Here is a 22,617-nt window from a genome sequence, read left to right on the forward strand (position 1 = left end):
CAAGGCACGACCGAACAAACCAAACTCAAAAAAACTCACATTATTGGTACGTTTTCCATGAAAAAATGTTTGTAGGTTTCCGTAATGTTCAAACAATACTAATAAAACATGCTTGAAAAACTATTTAAAATAAAAATGCGCTTAAATATGGCTCGGAAATTACACTGAAAATTACAAATAATCATAAAAAACGACACTTGAACGAAAAAAAATTTGTATTTGCTGTCAATTATCAATTATTTTTAATCAATTATGCAAAAAAATTTTTTTGTAGGTTTCCGTAACGTTCAAACAATGTTAATAAAGCATACTTGAAAAAATATTTAAAATAAAAATGTACTTAAATATGGTTTGGAAACGTAAACTACGCAGAAAATTACAAATAAACATAAAAAACGACACTTGAACGAAAAGAATTGGAGTATTTTCTATCAATTATTTTTAATCAATTGTGCAAAAAAAAATTTAGGTTTCCGTAACGTTCAAACAATACTAATAAAACTAATACATTTAAAATAAAAATGCACTTAAATATGGTTTGGAAACATAAACTACACAGACAATTACAAATAAACATAAAAAAAAACAACACTTGGATGCAAAAAAATGTAGTATTTGCTATCAATTATCAATTATTTTTAATCGATTATGCAAAAAAAAAATGTTTGTATGTTTCCGTAACGTTCAAACAATACTAATAAAGTATACTTGAAAAACTATTTAAAATAAAAATGCACTTAAATATGGCTTTTGGCTCGTAAATCACACTGAAAATTACAAATAAACATAAAAAACGACACTTGGATGCAAAAAATTGGAGTATTTTCTATCAATTATTTGTAATCGATTAAGCAAAAAAATTTTTTTGTAGGTTTCCGTAACGTTCAAACAATGTTAATAAAGTATACTTAAAAAATATTTAAAATAAAAATGTACTTAAATATGGTTTAAAACGTAAACTTAAACATAAAAAAATATGATGCAAAATTGGAGTATTTTCTATCAATTATGCAAAAAAAAAAAAACTACGTTCAAACAAAAAATACAAATAAACATAAAAAACAACAACACTTGGATGCAAAAATTGAAGAGTATTTTTTCTATCAATTATTTTTAATCAATTATGCAAAAAAAAATTAGGTTTCCGTAACGTTCAAACAATACTAATAAAATATACTTGAAAAACATTTTAAAATAAAAATGCACTTAAATACAAGTATCACATGAAAATTACAAATAAACATAAAAAACAACAACACTTGGATGCAAAAAATTGGAGTATTTTCTATCAATTATTTTTAATCAATTATGCAAAAAAAAAATTAGGTTTCCGTAACGTTCAAACAATACTAAGTATACTTAAAAACTATTTAAAATAAAAATGCACTTAAATATGGCTTTTGGCTCGTAAATCACACAGAAAATTACAAATAAACCTAAAAAACGACACTTGAATGAAGAAAAATTAGTATTTGCTGTCAATTATCAATTATTTTTAATCGATTATGCAAAAAAATGTTTGTAGGTTTCCGTAACGTTCAAACAATACTAATAAAATATACTTGAAAAACATTTTAAAATAAAAATGCACTTAAATATGGCTTTTGGCTCAGTAAATCACACAAAAATTACAAATAAACATAAAAATATCATTTTTAATCAATTATGCAAAAAAATGGTATTTATTTCAATTATCAATTATTTTTAAATAATTATGCAAAAATGTTTGTAGGTTTCGTAACGTTCAAACAAATACATAATAAAATATACTTGGAAAAAAATTTAAAATAAAAATGCACTTAAATATGGTTTTTAATCGTAAATTATTCAAAAAAAAAATGTTTGTAGGTTTGTAGTATTTTCGTTCAAACAATACTAATAAAATATACTTGAAAAATATTTAAAAATAAAATGCACTTAAATATGGTTTGGAAACGTAAATTACAAATAAACATAAAAAACGACACTTGAACGCAAAAACATTGTAGTATTTTCGTTTAAAAAATATTTCCTTTAAAATTGCAAAGACCTGTTTTATTTGCAGTTCTGAAAAAAAAAGCTTTTTTACAGAAAACAGGCCACGATTTCATAGCTTTTACACAACGGGCAAAAGATGAGAAATACAGCGTTTAAACGACTAAAAAACTAGTAAATCATTTTGTTTTAATTTAAAACAGGTCTCAGGACGGATCCAACGAGCTTTGCATCACTTTGCAATCAAACTTGCTTTAAAATATAAACCGATATAGTTATATATAGCATTTCTCAATTATGCAAAAATACAGCAGCATAAAAACAAGTTTAATATTTCTCATTCGAGTCATCAAACAAGCGTTCAAAACGCTCCATAACTTTTATTTTGATAGCTTATCTTTTTTTTTTTTTTTTTTTTTCCCAAACTCCACTTTCAAACCAAAAGCAACACACCGGAGAAAACGCTACGTTTTTCACTTCCAAAAAAAAAAAAAAAACGCGACATCGCAACAATCGCCCGAGCGTCGAAAGCGTTCCTCGCGCCGCTCGCGCCTCCCAGGACCGAGGACGCCGCGCGGGGTTTAAAGGCTCCCGGGCTCCGCGCCTCCGCCGGGGACGGTGACCCACATAGTTGTTTACGGTTGTGGGCATTTTTCCGCTGTAGCAGCGCGCGTCGGATTGGCGGAGGAGCGGCGGAGATCGGAAGTAGTTTGTGCATGCTAATGAAGGAGTTGGGGTTGTGGATATTTACGTTCAACGGGAGCCGCCCTTCATTCACCACATGGTTAAAAGCTGAGCGCGTTCGCGCCACTTTCGCAATTTTACTACGCTTTTGTAACGCGAGCCACGGCGTGCTCGGATGCGGCAGGCGCGCGCGCGCCGACGCCGCGTTTCCACCCTCGGCGCGAGAAGTTTAGCGTTTAGTTTCGACGATCCGCCCGGAGCCTTGACAGTGAACGGTAAGTGTGCACAAGTGAGTGAAGATGGTGGATTGTACGAACCAGCGTCTTGCCGCGCGCGCTGTTGACGCGAAACCTGTTGTGTAGCCCGCTTTTCTTTTCTCTCTCTCCCCCCTCGCGCGGCCGAGTCTAACGCGTTCTCGCGCGAACGTTCACTTTTGTTGCTTGCGGGGCGGTTTGGGGGCTGAAACGCCGTGGTCGGAGACGCGTGGTTCGCCCACCATAGTTGAGAGAATGAGGGAGATTTGAAAAGCGTGCGCGAGGCTGCTGCGGCGCCCAGAGAGCGTTCGCTCCGGTCGCCGTTCGCGCTCTATCGGCGCGTTAAAATGCGTTCCGAAACGTTCCCCGGGAACTTTCCGTGCGCCGGGCGGTCCGAAACGGCGGTTATTCGCCGCGCTCGGCGAACGCTGGCGCTTGAGTTCTGCTGCCACCAGAACAAAGCGACAGCACATGGGGCAGCTGCAGGCCGCGCGGTGCTGCTAGCAGCGTTGCTAGGCTAGGCTAGGCGGCGTTCGGCGAGTTCGTAACGCGACGAAGCGTTCGAACCGCGTAAACGCTCGCGTTTCTGCCGACCGCGCGGAACGGAGTTCGTTTTCCCCGAAGGCGTCGGTGGATTTAGCGTGCGTTCCGCGAGCGTTCGGACGCATGTGCGGTGGAACGCGTTGGGCCGGTCGCGTTCGAGAACGGAGTTTGAAAGCGTTCCGCACGGCGCACGTGGGCTTTTGGCAAGATGCATGTACACTGGTCGACTCTCACATGGGGTGCACCGAGATGCCGCGTCCGACCAAAATGAGCTAGAACGGCCGGGGCTGGCGTTGTCGGACGTGTTTAAGCGGTGCGTTCGACGCGTTTCGCGGCGCTCGCTCGGAGCAGCAGAGCGCTCTTTTTAACCGACCAGCTTTGCGAGTTCCCACCCAAACAACGAGCAAAGCCGTGAACACTCGACTTTGCCCTTGTTTTTTAGTTTGTTTCTCCAACACAACTACTGCGGACTCTTCGGCGCCATGTTGGTGCAAATCATGGGGGAGGGGTGTGCGCGCGTTTCTCCCGAGTGCGCATGCGCCGTAGGACGCCGGGCGCCTCAAGAAAACGAACTACAAATGAAAGCATGGGGGGCCCCGTTAAACGCGCGTTTGCTGCACTAGACGTGGTGTTTGTAGTGAAACCGACTACACAAAGCGGTCAATGTACCATAAACCCACGATTAATACTTCAAAACTAAGTTTCGTAATAGATCTTAAGTGTACTAGTTCGAATTGTTCTTGATTTAGCAAATGCATCTGAGTTTTGTTTTTGGTACGTCCACAGTGCATTGGGTGTTAGCGAAGCCCGAACGTGAACGAGTGCAATAACCTACCTTTTCCCACTCTTTGCAGAAGCGCCGTCGACCCGTTGGCTCGTGAGCAGCGCCGTCCCGAAGGCGGACCCGTCCCGGTTCCTCGTCGGCGTAGCGTCAAAGTGCTTACAGTGCAGGTAGTTCTGTAAAATCTACTGCAGTGGAGGCACTTCAAGCCCTACTCCGACACGACCGCGCGCGAGCGGCGACGTGAACTACTGCTTATGCTAAGGTGCATTTAGTGCAGATAGTGAAATAGACTAGCACCTACTGCCCTAAGTGCCCCTTCTGGCATAAGGGGCTGGCAAATCCCGCTGTCTGCCCCAACCCCCTTCTCCCATTGGCTGTCCCCATTCTCTCATTTCATGCAGTTCTCTGCTAGTTTTGCATAGTTGCACTACAAGAAATATTGAGTTGTGCAAATCTATGCAAAACTGACGGTGGCCTGCTTCCCCATCCCTTCCTGCGCTTCTCGCTCGGCCGTTTCCGCTTCCGTGCGCTTCGTGTGTTTTCAGGTCCGCCCCGGTTCCAGCGGTATTAAAGTGCTTATAGTGCAGGTAGTTTTGCACGACGCCTATCTACTGCAATGTGAGCACTTCAAGTACTTCTAGATGCGAGCGTCGCCGAAGGAAAGCGAAAGAGAGAGAGGTCCGCTTCTTCTACCTCGCGCCGCTCTGCTCAGTTTTGCTGGTTTGCGGTCAGCGTTCGTATCGTTGCTGTGCAAATCCATGCAAAACTGAGCGTGGCGGTGAGGAGCCGCCGCTTGCCGTCCCTCCAGCGTCCCTTTCTTTGCAGGTTGGGATCGGCCGCAATGCTCTGCGCTGGAAGTATTGCACTTGTCCCGGCCTGTGAAGAGCATGGGAAATTGTCCGGCTGCTTTTGCGTGTTCTCCAACTTGAACGCCGCCTCCTGTCTTTAAGCTTGATCTCAATAAAAGTTTTAAATGTGCATCTGCTTGTGTGTTTTTTAATCGTTCGAAAAATCCTTGAAGGTGCTTTAAGAGGTGTGTTCCTGGATGAATTCCCCAAGCTTTGCGTCGGCGTCTGAATTAACGACAACCCTTCTCCCGTTTAAGTTCTTTGACGATTCGTGACAAAAGCTTTAGTCGTAAAAGTGACCTTTTTTTAATAAGTTTTCAACTTCAGTTTGAGAAACAGATTTAACGCGACATCTTTCAAACTAGTTTTATGGCGTGTCAAGTGTTTTTGCACGTCTAATTTCCATTATATGCATAAAACTTCAAAAGACAGTTTTTTTTGTAGTGGCGTTTGCATGGCTTGGCTTATTTTTTTTTTTTTTTTTTTTTTGGTCAAACTTGCAAGTAACCGTATAAACACTAGATGGCCGTGTTGTGTTTGGAGTCGTCCGTTCATCACGTGCAGCGTTTAGTTTAATGGGTTTCTTGCGTTTACGGGCTTTCGTTAAGGTTCTCGTGACCCTGCTTTTTCTTTTATAGACCAAAAATGGACGTGTCGTTTATGCTAACTTCAATTCGGTTGACCTCGAATAAAGTTGGTGTTCGCAAAGGTGGGCTGAATGGGACGATCGCTTCGGGTTCATAAAGTGTTCGAATGCATTTAGACGGTCACTAGCTAGTAAATGAGCGATCGTGGAGTTTAACGTAAACGCTGTAACTGTGATTTTTAATGATATTTGATTGTTCTCTTGTTTTCGAGAGTCTCAAACTTGTCAGATCGTCTTCTTCTGCAGATGTTATAAAGCTCCTCGTGCGGGACGGTTCTCCGGCGCTGGTAAGGTTGTGGAAGGGATAGCCGGATTTATTAAATATGTTGTACGAGGTGTTGATGAGAACGTTAAGTATGAAACGCACTACAGTTTGTGTTGAAAGAAACACAAGTTGGTCAAAAGTGACTGGAAAAACAACTTCAATGATTCTTGAGCGTCCAACCGGAAGGATTTCTGCAAACCCATGTGATTATTTGAAGACTAATCTTAATATATTAGATAAAATGGCTCACAGAGTTTAACTAAAGATTATATGAAGTCAACATGGGGTCCTCAATCTAACTAAGAGTTAGGTTTTGTGTAACTGGTTGGTTTTTTTACTTTGTGATCTACATAAAAGCAATAACATTGCTGTAAAAGTCCTGAGTGATTAAGAGTAAGGCCTGTGCATCGCCTTCAAGACCAACTTGACTTCTGTTTGTCGTTTTTTCCGTTCTTTTCGATTCCCGAAAGGCTTACAAGGTGGAGGGTTTCGTTTTTTTTTTTTTGCTAGTCGGACTCGAAATCATGAACTACGGTTCAGAAAAGCTCTGTTTTATCCTGTGACCAAAACAAAATGTTCCTTCACCTTTATTTTCTCACAAACGCGTTATTTAAGTAGTTATTTGCTCACTGTATGTTGGTTCTAGTTCACCTTCAGAAAGCAGAGCTTCACTGCGGTGGTTTAACTACAGATAAGCCCTTTGAACTAATGACAGTGCAGTAATTAATTTACATCCAGAGGTGAAAGGAGCTGGAATCTGTTCCCCGATTATAAGGTTGGCATGCCCTGCATGTATAAAGAGTGTCTGAGAGAGACTGAAAACACATCGTCTGCCCAGAATTAAAAGGAAAAAAAATATCCTGCTGTACCAAAAACATACCGTAGATTCAAACTTATTTTTTTGATGGAATAAAAATATAAAGTATTTGTGATTTTCTTACAATGTTGACTTTAGTTACAACTGCAAGTTATACCTTATGCATAAATGAGTATATTTTTGTGGGTATGATTATTGACATTTTTCCTCTGAATTTGGAGTTTGCATCTTTTAAATAGACTTTTTTTTCTTATATATTTTTAATAATATATAATATAATAATTTCTTACTTCCCCAAGTTGAGTTTGCATCTTTAAATAGCCTTTTTCTTAGAATTATTTTTCTTTTATCCTTATTTTCTTACTTTCTTCCCCAAATTTAGAGTTTGCATCTTTAATTTTTTTTTTTTTAATCCTTAATTTCTTTAAATATATTTATTTCTGATCTTTAAATATATTATTTTTCCTTTTATCCTTATTTTCTTACTTCCCCAAATTTAGAGTTTGCATCATTAAATAATTTTTTTCTTTTTTTTTTTAATCCTTAATTTCTTACTTAAAATATATTTATTTCTGATCTTTAAATATATACTATTTTTTTCTTTTATCCTTCATTTCTGACTTTCTTCCCCAAATTTAGAGTTTGCATCTTTTACATTTACACCCCCAAAAATATATATTTTTAGAATTTTGAGGTTAAATCTTTAAATTCTAAAGAAAAAAAACAACCTGTTTAAATCCTACGTCTACATCTCAAATGCTAAATGCTGGGTTTTTCTTATACAATTTTTTTTACATTTTTTTTTTTAGTTTGCACCTCAGAATACTGACTTTACATCTTGCATTTTTAATTATTATTATTATAGATTTTTATTTTTATAATATTTTTATAATATTTTTTTATTTATATATTATATATATATATATATATATATATATATATATATATATATATATATATATATATATATATTTATTTATTTATTTTTATTTTTATTTATTTATTTATTTTTTTGCATTGCATAAAAAAAGTTCCCTCATTTATTTTTTTTCCCAAGCAGCACCAGTGAAATCGGCCTGTAATGTGACAGGAGCCGACGTGAGCCTGATCCCGAGGGTCTTCTCATTATTCACCTAAATCTTTAGCGCTGAAGTAACAACACGTCAGGTTAGAGCGCCTATGAAAGCGTCATCCATCTTGTTTGGTCTGATCTAATGTGCTGTCAGCCGCTCCGTGTCCCCTCGTCCAGTCTCATAATTTAACCGCTAATATGTTCCTAATGTCCTCCGGGCTTGTGGAAGTATGGAGGTCATTACAGTTTGCGGCGTCGACCGTGTTTTCAATGAGAGAGAACGACACAAAAGACATTTTTGTTAAAAGCACGGCTTCGACGGCGACTCCGTCATGAATGCGAGCGGTTGATGGCGAGAGACTGGCTTTCTCCCAAACTGCATCCAGTGGGAAACGGTTCCCAAGCCTCGCATGAAAGCATCTTTCAGTAGGATGCTCTCCGTGGAGATGTGTGACGGGCAAAAGTTTTATTTTTTTTTTCCCCCCATGACTGTAATTAATTATCGACCGGCCTGGGCCTAGAGAAAGTTCAGCGTGTATCCGACGACCGGAAGTGTCCGGGAAAGGATCAATTGGATTTATAGCAGCATGTGTGAGTTTATTAAACATTGCTCTGGGGTGAATGGGTGCCGTCAGAACGAGGGTCCGAACGGCTGATTAAAAACGTCGCAGTAATCCACGCCGCTGTCCATCGGTCAATGCCTCGCGAAGCCGACGTTTAAAAAAAATAATCAATTCATGGCAGGGTCTCGACGCGAGAGACGACCGGAAAGCGACTTTAAACTGGTTTGTCAAGCATCGCGGGTTTGTATTTTAGCCTGAAACGACTCTTTGGAGTTAAAATGCCTCGATGGTTACAGATCCACAGCTGGCGTTGGCCGATGGACTGCGCTGAGGATTATCGTGACGGTTTTATCAGCCGTTTGGACTCTCGTTCTGACGGCACCCATTCACCGCAGAGCATCCGCTCCTTCCTCTCGAGCGGATGCGTGCGCCTCAAGTTTCGTCTGTTTGCTGGGGAAGAAAGCTTGCTGTACCCAGAACAATTCCTATGAAGCTCATCCGACTGACGGCTTGGCTTCCAGTGGCCGTGTATGTATCCGTGTATGTATCCGTGTGTGTTCACATGAGTCAGACGGAGCCTGGGAGCGTAGGAGTGATGCTGGCCGGAGGAGAACGTACATGAATGTAAATACATCCCTCTCCGTGTAACCTTACACTAATTATAGGATCAAATTATTTTTTATTTTTACTTTTTCAGTGGATCATGTTGTTTTTACTGAAATGTTTACTAATTTTGGTGCATAAGAATTCTGAGGTTTTGCAAATGTGTGGCTGTGGGTGGCATATATCTATTTTTTTTATATATATATATATATATATATATTTCTCTATACCTGTCTGTCTGGCTCAGCACTAGTGTAAATATGTAATATGAAATTCTAGCCAGTTAAATAGATCCGAGAGGAGGAATTTGGCTGCAATAGAAATTTATGTACGTTTTTAGTTATTTATTTTCATGAATTACTACACAACAGCTTTTTTTGTGTGGTTGGCTATTTTAAAATTTGTTCTAAAAAAATAATAAATTATACAATTAAATTATATATTATAATTATACAATCTGCTTCGTTTTGACTGTGCAATAAAATAAAAAAATTCATATATATATATATATATATATATATATATATATATATAATATTATATATAGTAACATTCTTAATTTTTCTAAGAAAAAGCCAGTAAGTCATGTTTTTAAAACAATATGCAAAGAAATGTGCAAAACAGAACTACTATTACTATTTAATAAGATTATTTTTCTCGACCCTTTGGCTGATATTGTTATCATTTTAAGCCAAAACTTCAGAAAACAAGACGCGTGCCATTCTCGAATAAGTCTAAATGCATCTCGATTTGAGAATGCTTAAATATTAGTAATGAAAAACGAGACAGAAATAGCATTTTACGTATTTATTTTTTGAGTGTAGCTAAAGGCTGAATTTATATATATATATATATATATATATATATATATATATATATATATATATATATATATATATATATTAAGTCTATAATAAAGTGATACATAATATCATGTTATGGAACGCGCGAAATGACTGTTGTTATGGTTACCGCCGCTGCCTTAGAATTCCTGCTATTCGAAAAAACGCGCTTTAAATAACTTTTTTTTCTCCTGAAAAGCATTTAAAAACCTGCATACAGTTGCATATAAAGATGCACGGTTTTTAAGTGCAGGCTACTGTAGACACTCCCCCTTTCGGGGTCAGACCCTCCGAAACTCTCCTCATAATTAGTCGATCTCGTCTGAAACGCGTCCACACGTCCCGCAGCCGTGCGTAAAGCAGCGCGCGCTCGCCACGTTTGGACGCGCGCGGCAGGTAAACGCGCTTTCCTCCGGACAGAGAGAAGGAAGGGGGACTAAAGAAAGACCGAGGTGAAGTTCCAGCTCTGCGACTCGTTTCGCCGCGAACTCTCGAGGAACTCCGGTCAGAGCGCGCGATGCGCCCCGCCGCTCCGGCTCCCGAGTAGAGCGCGCTCTCCCGGAGACCGGCTCCATGCCGAGGACCTGCAGCGGGAGGAACCGGCGGAGCTCGGCGGGGCTCGCCATGTCGCCGGTGCTCGCCGTTCTGTGCGCGCTGTTGGCTCCGGTTGCGGCGGTGAACTGCAGCCGGGTGAGAGACGCGTTCTCCGAGATGGGCTACAGCCCCGCGCACGTTCCCCGCGAGGAAACGACAGGTACCGACCGACATCTGCTTCAAGCGCTCGATATGGGGGTCGGGGCAAGTTGTCACGCGGTCTGTAGCCTGCGTCGGTTTTATTTGAAGTCAAAAGTTGTTTTGCGTTGGCAGTGCGGACTAGTTTCATACCATACAAAAACGGAATCATGCAATATTTAATGATATCCCGTTTAACTGTTGGGTAACAAGTAAAAAAAACATCGAAGGTTGCGTTGAAACGAAAGGCTGGGGCAAGTTGTCACAGTAGCGCGTATTTGTAGCAATAGACTAAATATGGGTAAAATAATTTTTTTTTACTAAATATCCTCATGAAACATGATCTTTGCATAATATCCTAATCCATAAAAAAACATGATTTTTGCATAATAATAAAAAATCCTAATCCATTAAAAAAAAAAAAAAAAAAAAATATATATATATATATATATATATATATATATTTATTTATTTAATTTTTTTATAATGGATTAGGTTATTATGCAAAGATCATGTTTCATGAGGATATTTTGTATATTTCTGACTCATTCATTTTTGCTAAGGGCTTCTTTTGGACGACCTTAAAGACAGTGTTTTAATATTTGATTCATCTTGGCCAGATATGGTCCTGTCCTAGCAAACCGTACCTTAACGGAGAGCTTCTTCATTCAGCTTTTCACAATGAAATGCAAATCTCAGTTTCCAAAAAATCTACCCTATATTTCGTCAATTTTTGCGTTAAAAAGCATTTCAGTTTTAGCCGTTTGAGACGTTATCTGGATTCGTTGAATTGTCTTATTGTTTGTTTAACTGAATAAAATCTACTGTTTAATGACTAATTCTATTGTGACAACTTGCCCCGGGCTAGCGACTCATGGACTAGCGGTTCGATTAACGGTTCGTAATCTTCTAGGTTTGAGTTATTTATTCTTCTAGGTTTGAGTGATCTGATAAAAGGGGAGATGGTGCTAAAAGCGCTTGGTTGAACTCGTTTGAACGAGCCAGACTTTAGGGAACTACGCTGTTTTACATATTAACAGACTTCCTTTCGCTCCTAACACCAACATTTCGACTGCGTCAAGGTCTCGTGAGTCACGTCTTTAATTGCCGGGTTTGTTTTAAAAATAACGAGCTCAAGGTTGCAGTAGGTTCCTACCAGCGTTTAAACCAAACCTATGCCCTGGGTTTAACTCTATTTTGTGGTACGAGTGAGGCTGCACGAATTCTACACCCTGAAGTGAGTCATGCACCAAGAAATAAAAAAAAAAAACTGCGTGCAAACCTTGCAGTAGTAGACTATTTAGGACCATTTGAGTTTGCATTGTTGTTATTATAATGCATATTATTATTATTATTATAAAATGTGTCAGAAATGAGACGAGAGGCATTTTTTTCAGTTCACTTTTGATAGGAAGGTGAGAGATCTAAGAGTTACCCCGTAACCTCTTCAGCTTTTTGAGCTTATTTTTTAATTTACATTCGATTTAATTTTGTATCAATACATTTATTTAATGTAATTTGCCAATAAGGCGGCGAGAAATCTAAAATATCTTAACATTTCAGCCTAAAAACCTTTTAACTAAAGGAATAATTCATCCAATATTTAATATCTAATATTTTATTGTATTGTATGTTTTTATATTTTTTTATCGTATTTTATTTTATTTTATTTTATTATATTCATATTTGTTTTATTTTTATTTTTAGTATTTTTATATTTTTATATCGTATTTTATTTTATCATATTCATATTTGTTTTATTTTTAGTATTTTTTTTTATATCGTATTGTATTTTATTTTATCATATTCATATTTGTTTTATTTTTATTTTTAGTATTTTTTAATATTTTTATATCGTATCATATTTTATTTTATCATATTCATATTTGTTTTATTTTTATTTTTAGTATTTTTTTATATCGTATCGTATTTTATTTGATCATATTCATATTTGTTTTATTTTTAGTATTTGTTTATATTTTTTCTGATTTCTAATTATTTTATGGAATTTTTATTTTATTTACCTTTTTTATTTGATTATATTTCACATTTTATTTTATAGTTAAATAGCATTTCATTTTCATTTAAATTTTATTTTACTGCCAATAAGAAGTCGAGGAAGTTAAAGGAATATTTTGATTATTTTATCTCATACTAAATCCTATTTTTTTCGTTTGGTTACTTTTTATTCTGTATTTTATTAGATTTTTTATTTGCATTTATTTTTATTGCCGATTTAAAAATGTAAAAAAGCAACTAACTGTGATCCTGGTGCACAGAAACAAGTTCACTTTAGTTTAAAAAAACAGTTGACCCGAAACAGTATCTTGAATTGTATTTGTATGTATTTTTTCCAAATCGAACCCCGTAACCTGTCGGGTTGCTCTCTCTGTTCGGTGTGTTTTTTTAAGAAGACCCCGTCAGCGTCTAAAAGAAACGGTCCTCATCACGCTTGCAGCATCCAGCATCTGCCGGCTTGTCAGCGGCGCTAAATGCGTCCTCCTCTTCTCGTGTCTTTAAATCAATGTTACGAGGTCTCCCGCCGAGAGCCGCCGCTGAAGGGGTCTGGTGTTTGGTGAAGGTGCCGCTCTCAGCCGGACCCTGTAATCTCTCACCCGCGCCTCAGAGGTCAACCGAAAGCCTGAAATAACGCCGGTGACATTTTGTGACCTCCTCGACTTCACCATCAGAGATAGAAATGCTGTTGATGGGCGAGGAAGCGCACGGTCTAATAAATCACTGACTCTTTCATCAGCGGGCCTTTTGACCTTATTAACACGTTGTCCGATGCTCTTCGTGTGCGTTTCATTACGGGGCCGACCCAAAAAGTAACACACGCTTATATACAGCGTCTAGATGTACACGCACAATAAAAATATACAGCCCGAGGTGATGCTTTTTTAGTATTATCTTGTGTCTTAAATAGACAAGGAATTAGAAAACCGACCCTTTTCCTCAGAAACGAAGGTGACAAACGAGAAGTGGTAGTACTATTTAGTTTTAGTAAGAGGATTGAGCGTGATAGTCCTCTCTGTGAAAGCTTTTCTACCTTGAAATGACACGTTCTGTTTAGATTCAAATATTTCATTTTATTTTTAAAATTTTGTTTCTATTTGAACTTATTTTTTATTTTAATTTATACATTTAGTTTAGTTTTTTTATATTTAATTTTTAATTTTTCTTTTATTTACAGTAATTGTATTTCTATTTTAGATTTTTATTTAATTTAATTTTTTTAAACATTACTTAAGTATTGCACCTGGTAATGTGTATACAGGTTTTTTTATATATATATATACACGTAATAATATATATTTTTAACTTTGAAGAATAACTTTGAAACTTTTGAACCCAAATTGAGCTTGCAAGAAATATTCTATAAAAATATAATATAACATAATATAATATATATTATATTATTTTTTGTTATTTTTTTGGTTTATTTTATTGTATTAATTTAGTAGGGTTTTTTTGTATTTTACTTGTCATTTTAATTTTATTTACAGTTTTTATTTTAGATATTCTTTATCATTTTATTGAATTTTTACAATTTTGATTTAATTTTAAGTTTAGCACCTGCTAATTTATATACAGCATGTGTTTAGGTTTTATTTTTTCAATTAAAAATAACAGTAACTTTTGAACCCAAATAGAGCTCGCATGAAATATGTAACTCCAAAACCAAACAAAAATTTTTGTTTTTATTTGGTTTTTAATTATATATATTTTTGTTATTTTTTGTTTATTTTATCGTATTAGCTTAGTAGGTTTTTTTATTTTAGTTGTCGTTTTAATTTTATATTTAATTTTATATACAGTTATTGTTTCATTTGAGATTTTTTTCTATAATTTTATTGCATTTTTACAATTTTTATTGAATTTAAATCCAAATAAAAGAAGTTTAGCACCTGCTAATTTAAATACAGCATAAAACGAGGCTGCCTCTATTGGATCAAAAATACAGTAAAAATTGCTAAATAATATTACAATTCAAAACGGCTGTATTCGACGTGACTATATATTAAACTGTAATTTATTTCTGTGATGCCAAGCTGAATTTTCGTCATTTCTGGTTCTTGTCGGTGTCTCTCTCTGGTCTGTAGGAGACGATCTGAGGGTCTGCGCTCCTCAAAGAAGCTGCTGTGGTCCAGAGATGGAGGAGGACTTCATCCAGAGAAGCTCGCGGGACTTTGAGAAGCTCATGGACGACACGAGCGAAGAGCTGAGGGACACGTTTATGACCGGACATAAAAGGTTTGATGGTACGATTTGTTCTTTAACGTTTAAGTTCTTTTGAACTTCACCAGTCCGGTTCATTTAGAAACCGAGGGATTATTAACCCTATGAGTGAAGATCAAGAGTTTCCAGAGGCTTTACTTTCACTGTTCCTCAGCGGTGCAATGATCTTCACAGGCCTCCAAAACGCCTCGCGTCTTCTGAGGAGCCTTTATTTTTTTCTTCATCTCTCAATCAGCACCGGGTCGCATTGCATTATACATTTGGATCATTTCAATCTCGTGTTAATACAACTTAATATTATTGGAGATTTAGATCATTTTATATCGGTATCCGCTCTGTTGTTATAAAGATCTCATTGATTTCCCTTAAAAGCATCGGATTTTCATAAATATCAGCATTTACACCAAACGCGTTGCACGATAAAAACACATTAGTGTTCAAAAACGAATAGTTTTGTTCAGCGAGGATGCGTTGCATTGAACGAAAGTCACAGGAAAGACACTTATATTGTTGCAAAAGATTTCTACTTCCAATAAATGCTGTTCTTTTGGACTTTCTGTTCCTTAAAGAATCCTAAAAAAGGCATCGCGGCTTGAACAAAAATATTTTGCGGCACCGCTGTGTTCAACATCGATGATAATCAGAAATGTTTCTTGAGCTTTAAATCAGATCGTGTGACGCTGGAGTAAAGATGCTGAAAATCCAGCTGCGCTTCAGAAATTAATTCTATAATTAATTCTATAATTTTATCTCATATTCACGTAGGAAACTATTTATTTGAATTGTAATAATATTTCAAAACGGTACTTTAATGGTACTTTAAATAAATAATATTTTAAATGGTACTTTTATAATGCGGTATTTTCGAGCAAATCAATGAGCATAAATATGTTTGTTTTAAATATTTTGACTTATTGTTAATTTTCTTAATGTTTTTAACTTCTTGTTTTCTTTTCTTTCTCTTTAATTTTTTGCGATTACTATTGCATTTAATATTTTGGCAGGCAATTATTACTTGCCAAAGGTTTCATAATTTTATCCAAAGCAACATTCTGTGCATCCTAGCTCGACATTGTTTGAAAAATAAATAAATAAAAATAAATAAATAAATAAAAAAAAAAAATAATATATATATATATATATATATATATATATATATATATATATATATATATATATATATATATATATAAAAATTTTTTATTAATAGTTATTAAAAATATTTTTAAATATTTTTACATTTGGCTTCTTTTCATTTTTATACTTTACATTACATTACATTATTAATTACATTACAATTAATATAACATTTATTATATGACAGACAAATATTAATTTCATAATTTTATCTAAAGTGGCTTTCTGTGCATCCTCGCTCTTGATTAAAAAAAGGCACAATGATGCTGTATAATAATAATATTGCATAACCTTTTGTGCCTTATTGCTTTTTTTTTTTTTTTTTTTTTACAGTTATGCCATATAATAAAGACGAAACATTTATTGCAACGACCAGAAGCGGTCGGTCTGTTTAATAATTCCCGGCGTGTTTTCTGTGTGAATAAACAGCCTGTTTACCTTGACATTAGTAATTCAGAGGTGTGGTCATGCTCTGTGACGATCAGGACGCTCAAACAAACAAACACACGAATAAGAGCGGTGTGCAGCGCTGCGTTCAGAGCGAGACGGACCTCGCTGAGGAAGCATTATAAGCCGTCCTTCTTTAAAGAAAGTTGTGCATGAAAATGAACGCTGCAGAAGTGAAAAAGAAAAGAGAAAAGACTCGTTTGAAAGCAATTAGAGCCGATCTATTCTTAACTCTCGCGTCTGCTTGAACAGAAAGCCGTTAGATTCTCTCACTGACAGGTTAAAGGTGACTCACATCTCGTCTCAGGGTTCTCCGGAAGCACTTTTTTTATATCTTACTGATTCAATTTGTTCTCAGAAAATGTGAATGTTCAACTCTGCTCATTTATATTTGAGTGTCAACTGTTTGTGTGTGTGTCTCTCTGTGTGTGTGTGTGTGTGTGTGTGTGTGTGTGTGTGTGTGTGTGTGTGTGTGTGTGTGTGTGTGTGTGTGTGTGTCTGTGTGTCTTTGTGTGTATGTGTGTGTGTCTTTGTGTGTGTCTGTGTGTGTGTGTGTGTGTGTGTGTGTGTGTGTGTGTGTGTGTCTGTTTGTGTGTGTGTCTGTGTGTCTTTGTGTGTGTGTGTGTGTGTGTGTCTGTGTGTGTCTGTGTGTGTCTGTCTTTGTGTGTGTGTCTGTGTGTGTCTGTGTGTCTGTGTGTGTCTGTCTTTGTGTGTGTGTCTGTCTTTGTGTGTGTGTGTCTGTGTGTCTGTGTGTGTGTGTGTGTGTGTGTGTGTGTCTGTGTGTGTCTGTGTGTCTGTGTGTCTTTGTGTGTGTGTGTCTGTGTGTGTGTGTGTGTGTGTCTGTCTTTGTGTGTGTGTGTGTGTGTGTGTGTGTGTGTGTGTGTGTGTGTGTGTGTGTGTGTGTGTGTGTGTGTGTGTTGTCTGTGTGTGTGTGTGTGTCTGTGTGTGTGTGTGTGTCTCTGTGTCTTTGTGTGTGTGTGTGTGTGTGTCTGTCTTTGTGTGTGTGTGTCTGTGTGTCTTTGTGTGTGTGTGTCTGTGTGTCTGTCTTTGTGTGTGTGTGTCTGTGTGTCTTTGTGTGTGTGTGTCTGTGTGTCTTTGTGTGTGTGTGTGTGTGTCTGTGTGTGTCTGTGTGTCTGTGTGTGTCTGTCTTTGTGTGTGTGTCTGTGTGTGTGTGTCTGTCTTTGTGTGTCTGTGTGTGTGTCTGTGTGTTTTGAAAATTGAAAATTGCTAGTAAACAGTTAGGAAACAATTGCAAAGAAACGGCAAGAAACTCTTTCAGTTAAACGTAAGACTTTAAAGGAAAACCCGAAATAGTGTTTTCTTGCGCTCTAATAATATTCACTTCATTTGCAACTTCCAGAAACCAGTTAAATGAAGTGTTTTCTCGTCAGCAGCAGCAGCCAAAAATACGTTGCATGGGTCAAAATGATCAATTCTTTTTTTTTATATATGGCAAAAATCTTTAGGATATTGAGTAGAGAACATGTTTTATGAGGGTGTTTTATACGTTTCCTACCATAGTTCTGTCAAATAATTTATATATATATATAAAAAAATATATATAGAAATATGTATATATATGTGCGTTTGAATTTATATATTTAAGAAAAAACTATATATATATATATATATATATATATATATATATATATAAACAAAAAGAAATAAAATAAATATAAATAAAACTAAAATAAAAAATTATGTGTGTGTTTGAATTTATATATTTAAGAAAAACTTTATATATATATATATATATATATATATATATATAAACAAAACAAATAAAATAAAAATAATATATATATATATATATATATATAAACAATAAAATATATATAAATAAAAACAAACAAATATATATAAACAAAACAAAACAAATAAAATAAATATAAAAAAAACCAAACAAAAAATAAAAAATTATATATATAAACAAATAAAATAAATATTAATAAAAACAAAAAAAAAATAAAAATATATATATATATATATATATATATATATATACACAGTACACACACATATTACATGACAAAAACGTATTTTGTATGTGATTTAATCATTTGACAGCACTAATCAAAACTAATATGCATTGTTAAGAACATATCACACATCATCGGAGAGCTTATCCCTTCAGCTGAAGCCGCTTATGCGCACAAGGCTCTCGTTCGTAACGGACTGTAAAAGCTGAATTTGGTGCTTTCGCAGAGTTCTTCCTGGAGCTGCTGGAGAGCACCGAGCGCTCCCTGAACGAGATGTTTCTGCGCACCTACGGGAAGCCGTACCTGCAGAACGCCGAGGTCTTCCAGGGGCTGTTCTCCGAGCTCAAGAGGTACTACACGGGCGGCAACGTCAATCTGGAGGAGATGCTGAACGACTTCTGGACGCGTCTGCTGGAGCGCATGTTCCAGCTCCTCAATTCCCAGTATCTCATCACCGAGGACTATCTGGAATGCATCGGCAAGTACACGGAGCAGCTGAAGCCCTTCGGAGACGTTCCCAAGAAGCTGAAGGCTCAGGTTACCCGAGCGTTCATCGCCGCCCGCACCTTCGTCCAGGGCCTCGTGGTTGGACGGGAAGTGGCTAACAGGGTTTCTAAGGTGAGTTTGTGAAGGGAAATGAAGCCTGGAGCCTCCAAGAGCCTCCGCAAGCGTCGCTCATGCGTGAGCTTTGAAAAGAAATAGCGTTTTTAGGGCACAAAATTCGTGTATAAATCATTTTTTCTGTTTAATGCATTTAATGCATCATTAAATAAAAAAAAAAGAAACAAGAAAAACATGGCTAATTAATTGTAATAGTGTTTTTTTTTCTCCATCTTTTTAGTTTACATGTTATTGGATTCCGTTGTTTACTTAATTTAAAGAATTATAGAATTTATTTATTCTAATATTTATTTTAATAGTTTTTAAAATGTCTAAATATATTTAAATGTCTAATTATTTTACTTTTTTTGTGTGTGTTTTTTTTTCTTTACACCTTTTTTTTATATTTTATTGGATAATTAATTTATTAATTGTTTTAATTTTTTTGAATTGAAGGTAAATCACGTCCGCCTCATCGATACAATTAAAATGCATAGATTTTATTAAAAGCTTAATAAATTAAATTTTTGGGGGGCCTTTAAAATGTGGTTGTTTTCTTCATCTTTTTTTAGTAAATTTATTGGATTTTTAAAAATGTTTCTGAATTCCATTTTAATGGTTTCATTAAAGAATGCATTACAGAATATATGAGAATATAAAAATGTGTAATCGATCGCAACTTACAGAATTTAAGTTTATGCAAGTTTTATAAAATTTTTTTTTTTTTGCAGCACGAAAAATACTTTTGAAATTTTACTGGATTAATGTTTTTCCATTAAAATGTTATCAGATTTCATTTAAATGGTGAAAATAAATGTATAATTCCATGGTCTGTCTGAATACTCGATTCTGATTGGCTGGCATGTATGCAGTAAAACCGTTTATTGCACAGGTAGTAGTTGACCGTTTCATATTAATGCGTTGCTTTAATTGATGCACACAGTTTTAAATGACTTTCTGAATCCTACATTTTTTGGAACCAAAATGCATTTAGTTTCTTTGCCGCCTTAGAAAGCTGTCTAAATAATTACCGTAATAATAATTTGTTTGCATGAATTCTGCTTTCAATTTTTAGTTTTAACTCATGCAGTACTTTTATAATTTATTTTGGTACATTTTTTCACCAATGCATTTGAGCGCCGCATCCATGCGTGTGGTCCTCTGTCCTCAGGTCACCGTGAGCTCGGCCTGCGTCAGCGGCTTCACTAAAATGCTGTACTGCTCGTTCTGTCAGGGTTTGTTCTCGCTGAAGCCCTGCAACAACTACTGTCTGAATGTGATGAAGGGCTGTTTGGCCAATCAGGCCGATCTGGAGCCCGAATGGAGCAAATACATCGGTAAGAGCCTCTTCGCTCCTCTAACAAAACTAAGCAAGCGCGTAGGGGGTTTTGACTTTATTATAACGCTGGGGCGATAAATACTATCTTATAATAGAGATAACTTCTGGATTCATCATGCAGCAGTTATATTATATACACATCTTCATGCATTTTATTTGAATGCAGTGGTTCACTGTAAATTGCTGTATTATATTTTAAATGTAATGGAATTTTAAAATGTTAAAGTTTTATTAATGAACAAAAAAATTAAAATGCATTTCAATATGTGCTCTAAATATTTATATATATATATATATATATATATATATATATATATATATATATATATATATATATATATATATATATATATATATATATATATATATATATATATTTTTTTTTTTTTTTTTTTTTTTTTTTTAATGTAATTTAGTTGCATGTAACCTTTTGGATTGCACAGTTTTAACAAACTAAAAAGTTAAAGTGATGCATTTTTATATTTACATTTGACATTTACATTCTCAAATTTGTTTGTGCATCGTGAATGAGCTTTAATAGCAATAAACCAAATTTGTAAATAAACTATTTATTGCTTATTAATCTAATTTATATATATATATTTATTTACCGTGCATTGGTAAATGTTGATATTTTAGGTTTTACAACATATTTCCAGACTAGTTTTACTAGTGTTATCCATATTATACACTAAAATGTCATTCCAATAATAATATTAATAATAATAATAATTTATTTATGCATGTTTTAATTGACACAGTTCTGTTGAGCAGCATCTTCTTTGACAAAAATCCGAAGCTTTGTTGTGAATTGCATGCTGTATTTTAATTAAAAAAAAAAAAAAAGTTTCAATTATTATAAGAAAAAGATTTCTGAATTAATTTGATTAAAACAGAGTTTTGATGTAAATTTGTATCGTATCTTAAAACACAGCAGTTAAACTATTTTTTAGTGAATACAGTAATTTCATAGGATCCTTAAAGCGTCAGCGTTGCCAGATCTTCGTATGTATAAAAAAAGAGGGGCAAGCACAAACACCCGAATGCATACACCAAAAAACAAATCTCATCTCGCATGCGCAACAGACCACTTTATTAGCTTCACGAAGCGCTTGGCTTTACGAGCTAAGATCAAACAACGCGGCTGTAAATAAGAGGACGTGGCAACGCGGCAAGATGGCTTCCCTTGGCCTCGTTTCTTCTTAGATTCGTTCGCTGGTTCGCCGATGTGCCCCATTGTTTAAACGTTTATCGGCTCTCGTTTTGCAAGCGACCTTTCTTTCTTCTTCGACACGTAAGAGCAAACGTTGTGTCCAGCTCACGCTAGGAAGGCAGCTTAGGAATTTTTCTCTCCGTTTATTCCAGGCAGATCTCGGGCAGCTCTTCGGTTTGGCTTTAGATGGGCGTTTTTAACATTGCTTCCACAGAGTGGTCTGCGTTCAGATGACTCGGCTGGAAAGGGGAAGTCCGGTTGCCTGGTTTAACCCTGTTCCCAGTGGTTTCCTGTGCCTTTAAACCGGACCTGCTGTTAATGGAGTAAAGAAAATCCCCCTCAGGCCGTCCGATACGCAGATGAGTTTCGGTTTTGGAGTAATGCAGCATTGCATCGGCGTCTCAGTGGATGTGAATGGGTGCCGTCAGTATGAGAGTCTCACAAAACATCGCAATAATCGACGGCGCCTTCAGTTAACATCTGGAGATGTGGGTTTATAAGATGATAAAACATCATTTTAACTGTCCCGTAATCCATAACAAGTCATTTTTAACATCAAAATCCAGCCACATATTTATTTAGAGCTTGTGAATCTGATGCACTTTTTTGTTATCATGCACAGATTTCATGTGAAAGCGTTTATATGCTGGATTAGTTTCAGCTTTCGTCTTCTCCTCAACCGATGAACCGGAGCGCTGTGGATCATTGCGATTGGTTTTTATCGGACTCTCGTTCTGACGGCACCCATTCGCATCCACTGAGACGCCGGTGCGATGCCACCTCATCCTCATGATAGCCTCATCCTAGTTGCTCTAATGCCGTTAAGTCTTTCATCTGAGCTCAAATATTCCCATTCAACAAATAATCTAATCATTTTTTCCCGTGATAATGCATGTAACGAAATTAGTGCTTTCAATCGATTAAAAAGTGAACTAATTGCATTTTTTTTTTTTTTTAATTAATCACCGCTAGCATTGAAGTTTTTTTGGTACACTTTTATATTCCAATGATTTTACGTTGTCTTCGAATTAATGTA

The 22,617-nt window shown here is 36.0% G+C and overlaps 1 protein-coding gene across 3 annotated transcripts in view; it reads left to right on the forward strand.

Annotated features, from left to right (window-relative positions):
• Positions 1-1,968: 1,968 nt before the first annotated feature.
• Positions 1,969-22,617, forward strand: part of gpc6b (glypican 6b) — a 41,798-nt gene continuing 21,149 nt past the window's right edge. Inside the window, exons 1-5 of one of the 3 annotated variants that reach the window (XM_043230581.1) lie at positions 2,814-2,933; positions 4,310-4,406; positions 14,731-14,889; positions 18,656-19,047; positions 20,201-20,366. In XM_043230581.1, coding sequence (XP_043086516.1) covers positions 14,781-14,889; positions 18,656-19,047; positions 20,201-20,366 — 667 coding nt within the window. In that variant the 5' untranslated portion in view covers positions 2,814-2,933; positions 4,310-4,406; positions 14,731-14,780. Of the gene's footprint in view, positions 2,934-4,309; positions 4,407-10,244; positions 10,650-14,730; positions 14,890-18,655; positions 19,048-20,200; positions 20,367-22,617 lie in introns of those variants that run through there. The other 2 variants (XM_043230580.1, XM_043230579.1) reach the window with 2 other exon arrangements.

This window comes from Puntigrus tetrazona, unplaced genomic scaffold, assembly GCF_018831695.1.
Source record: "Puntigrus tetrazona isolate hp1 unplaced genomic scaffold, ASM1883169v1 S000000176, whole genome shotgun sequence".
NCBI lineage: Eukaryota > Metazoa > Chordata > Actinopteri > Cypriniformes > Cyprinidae > Puntigrus > Puntigrus tetrazona.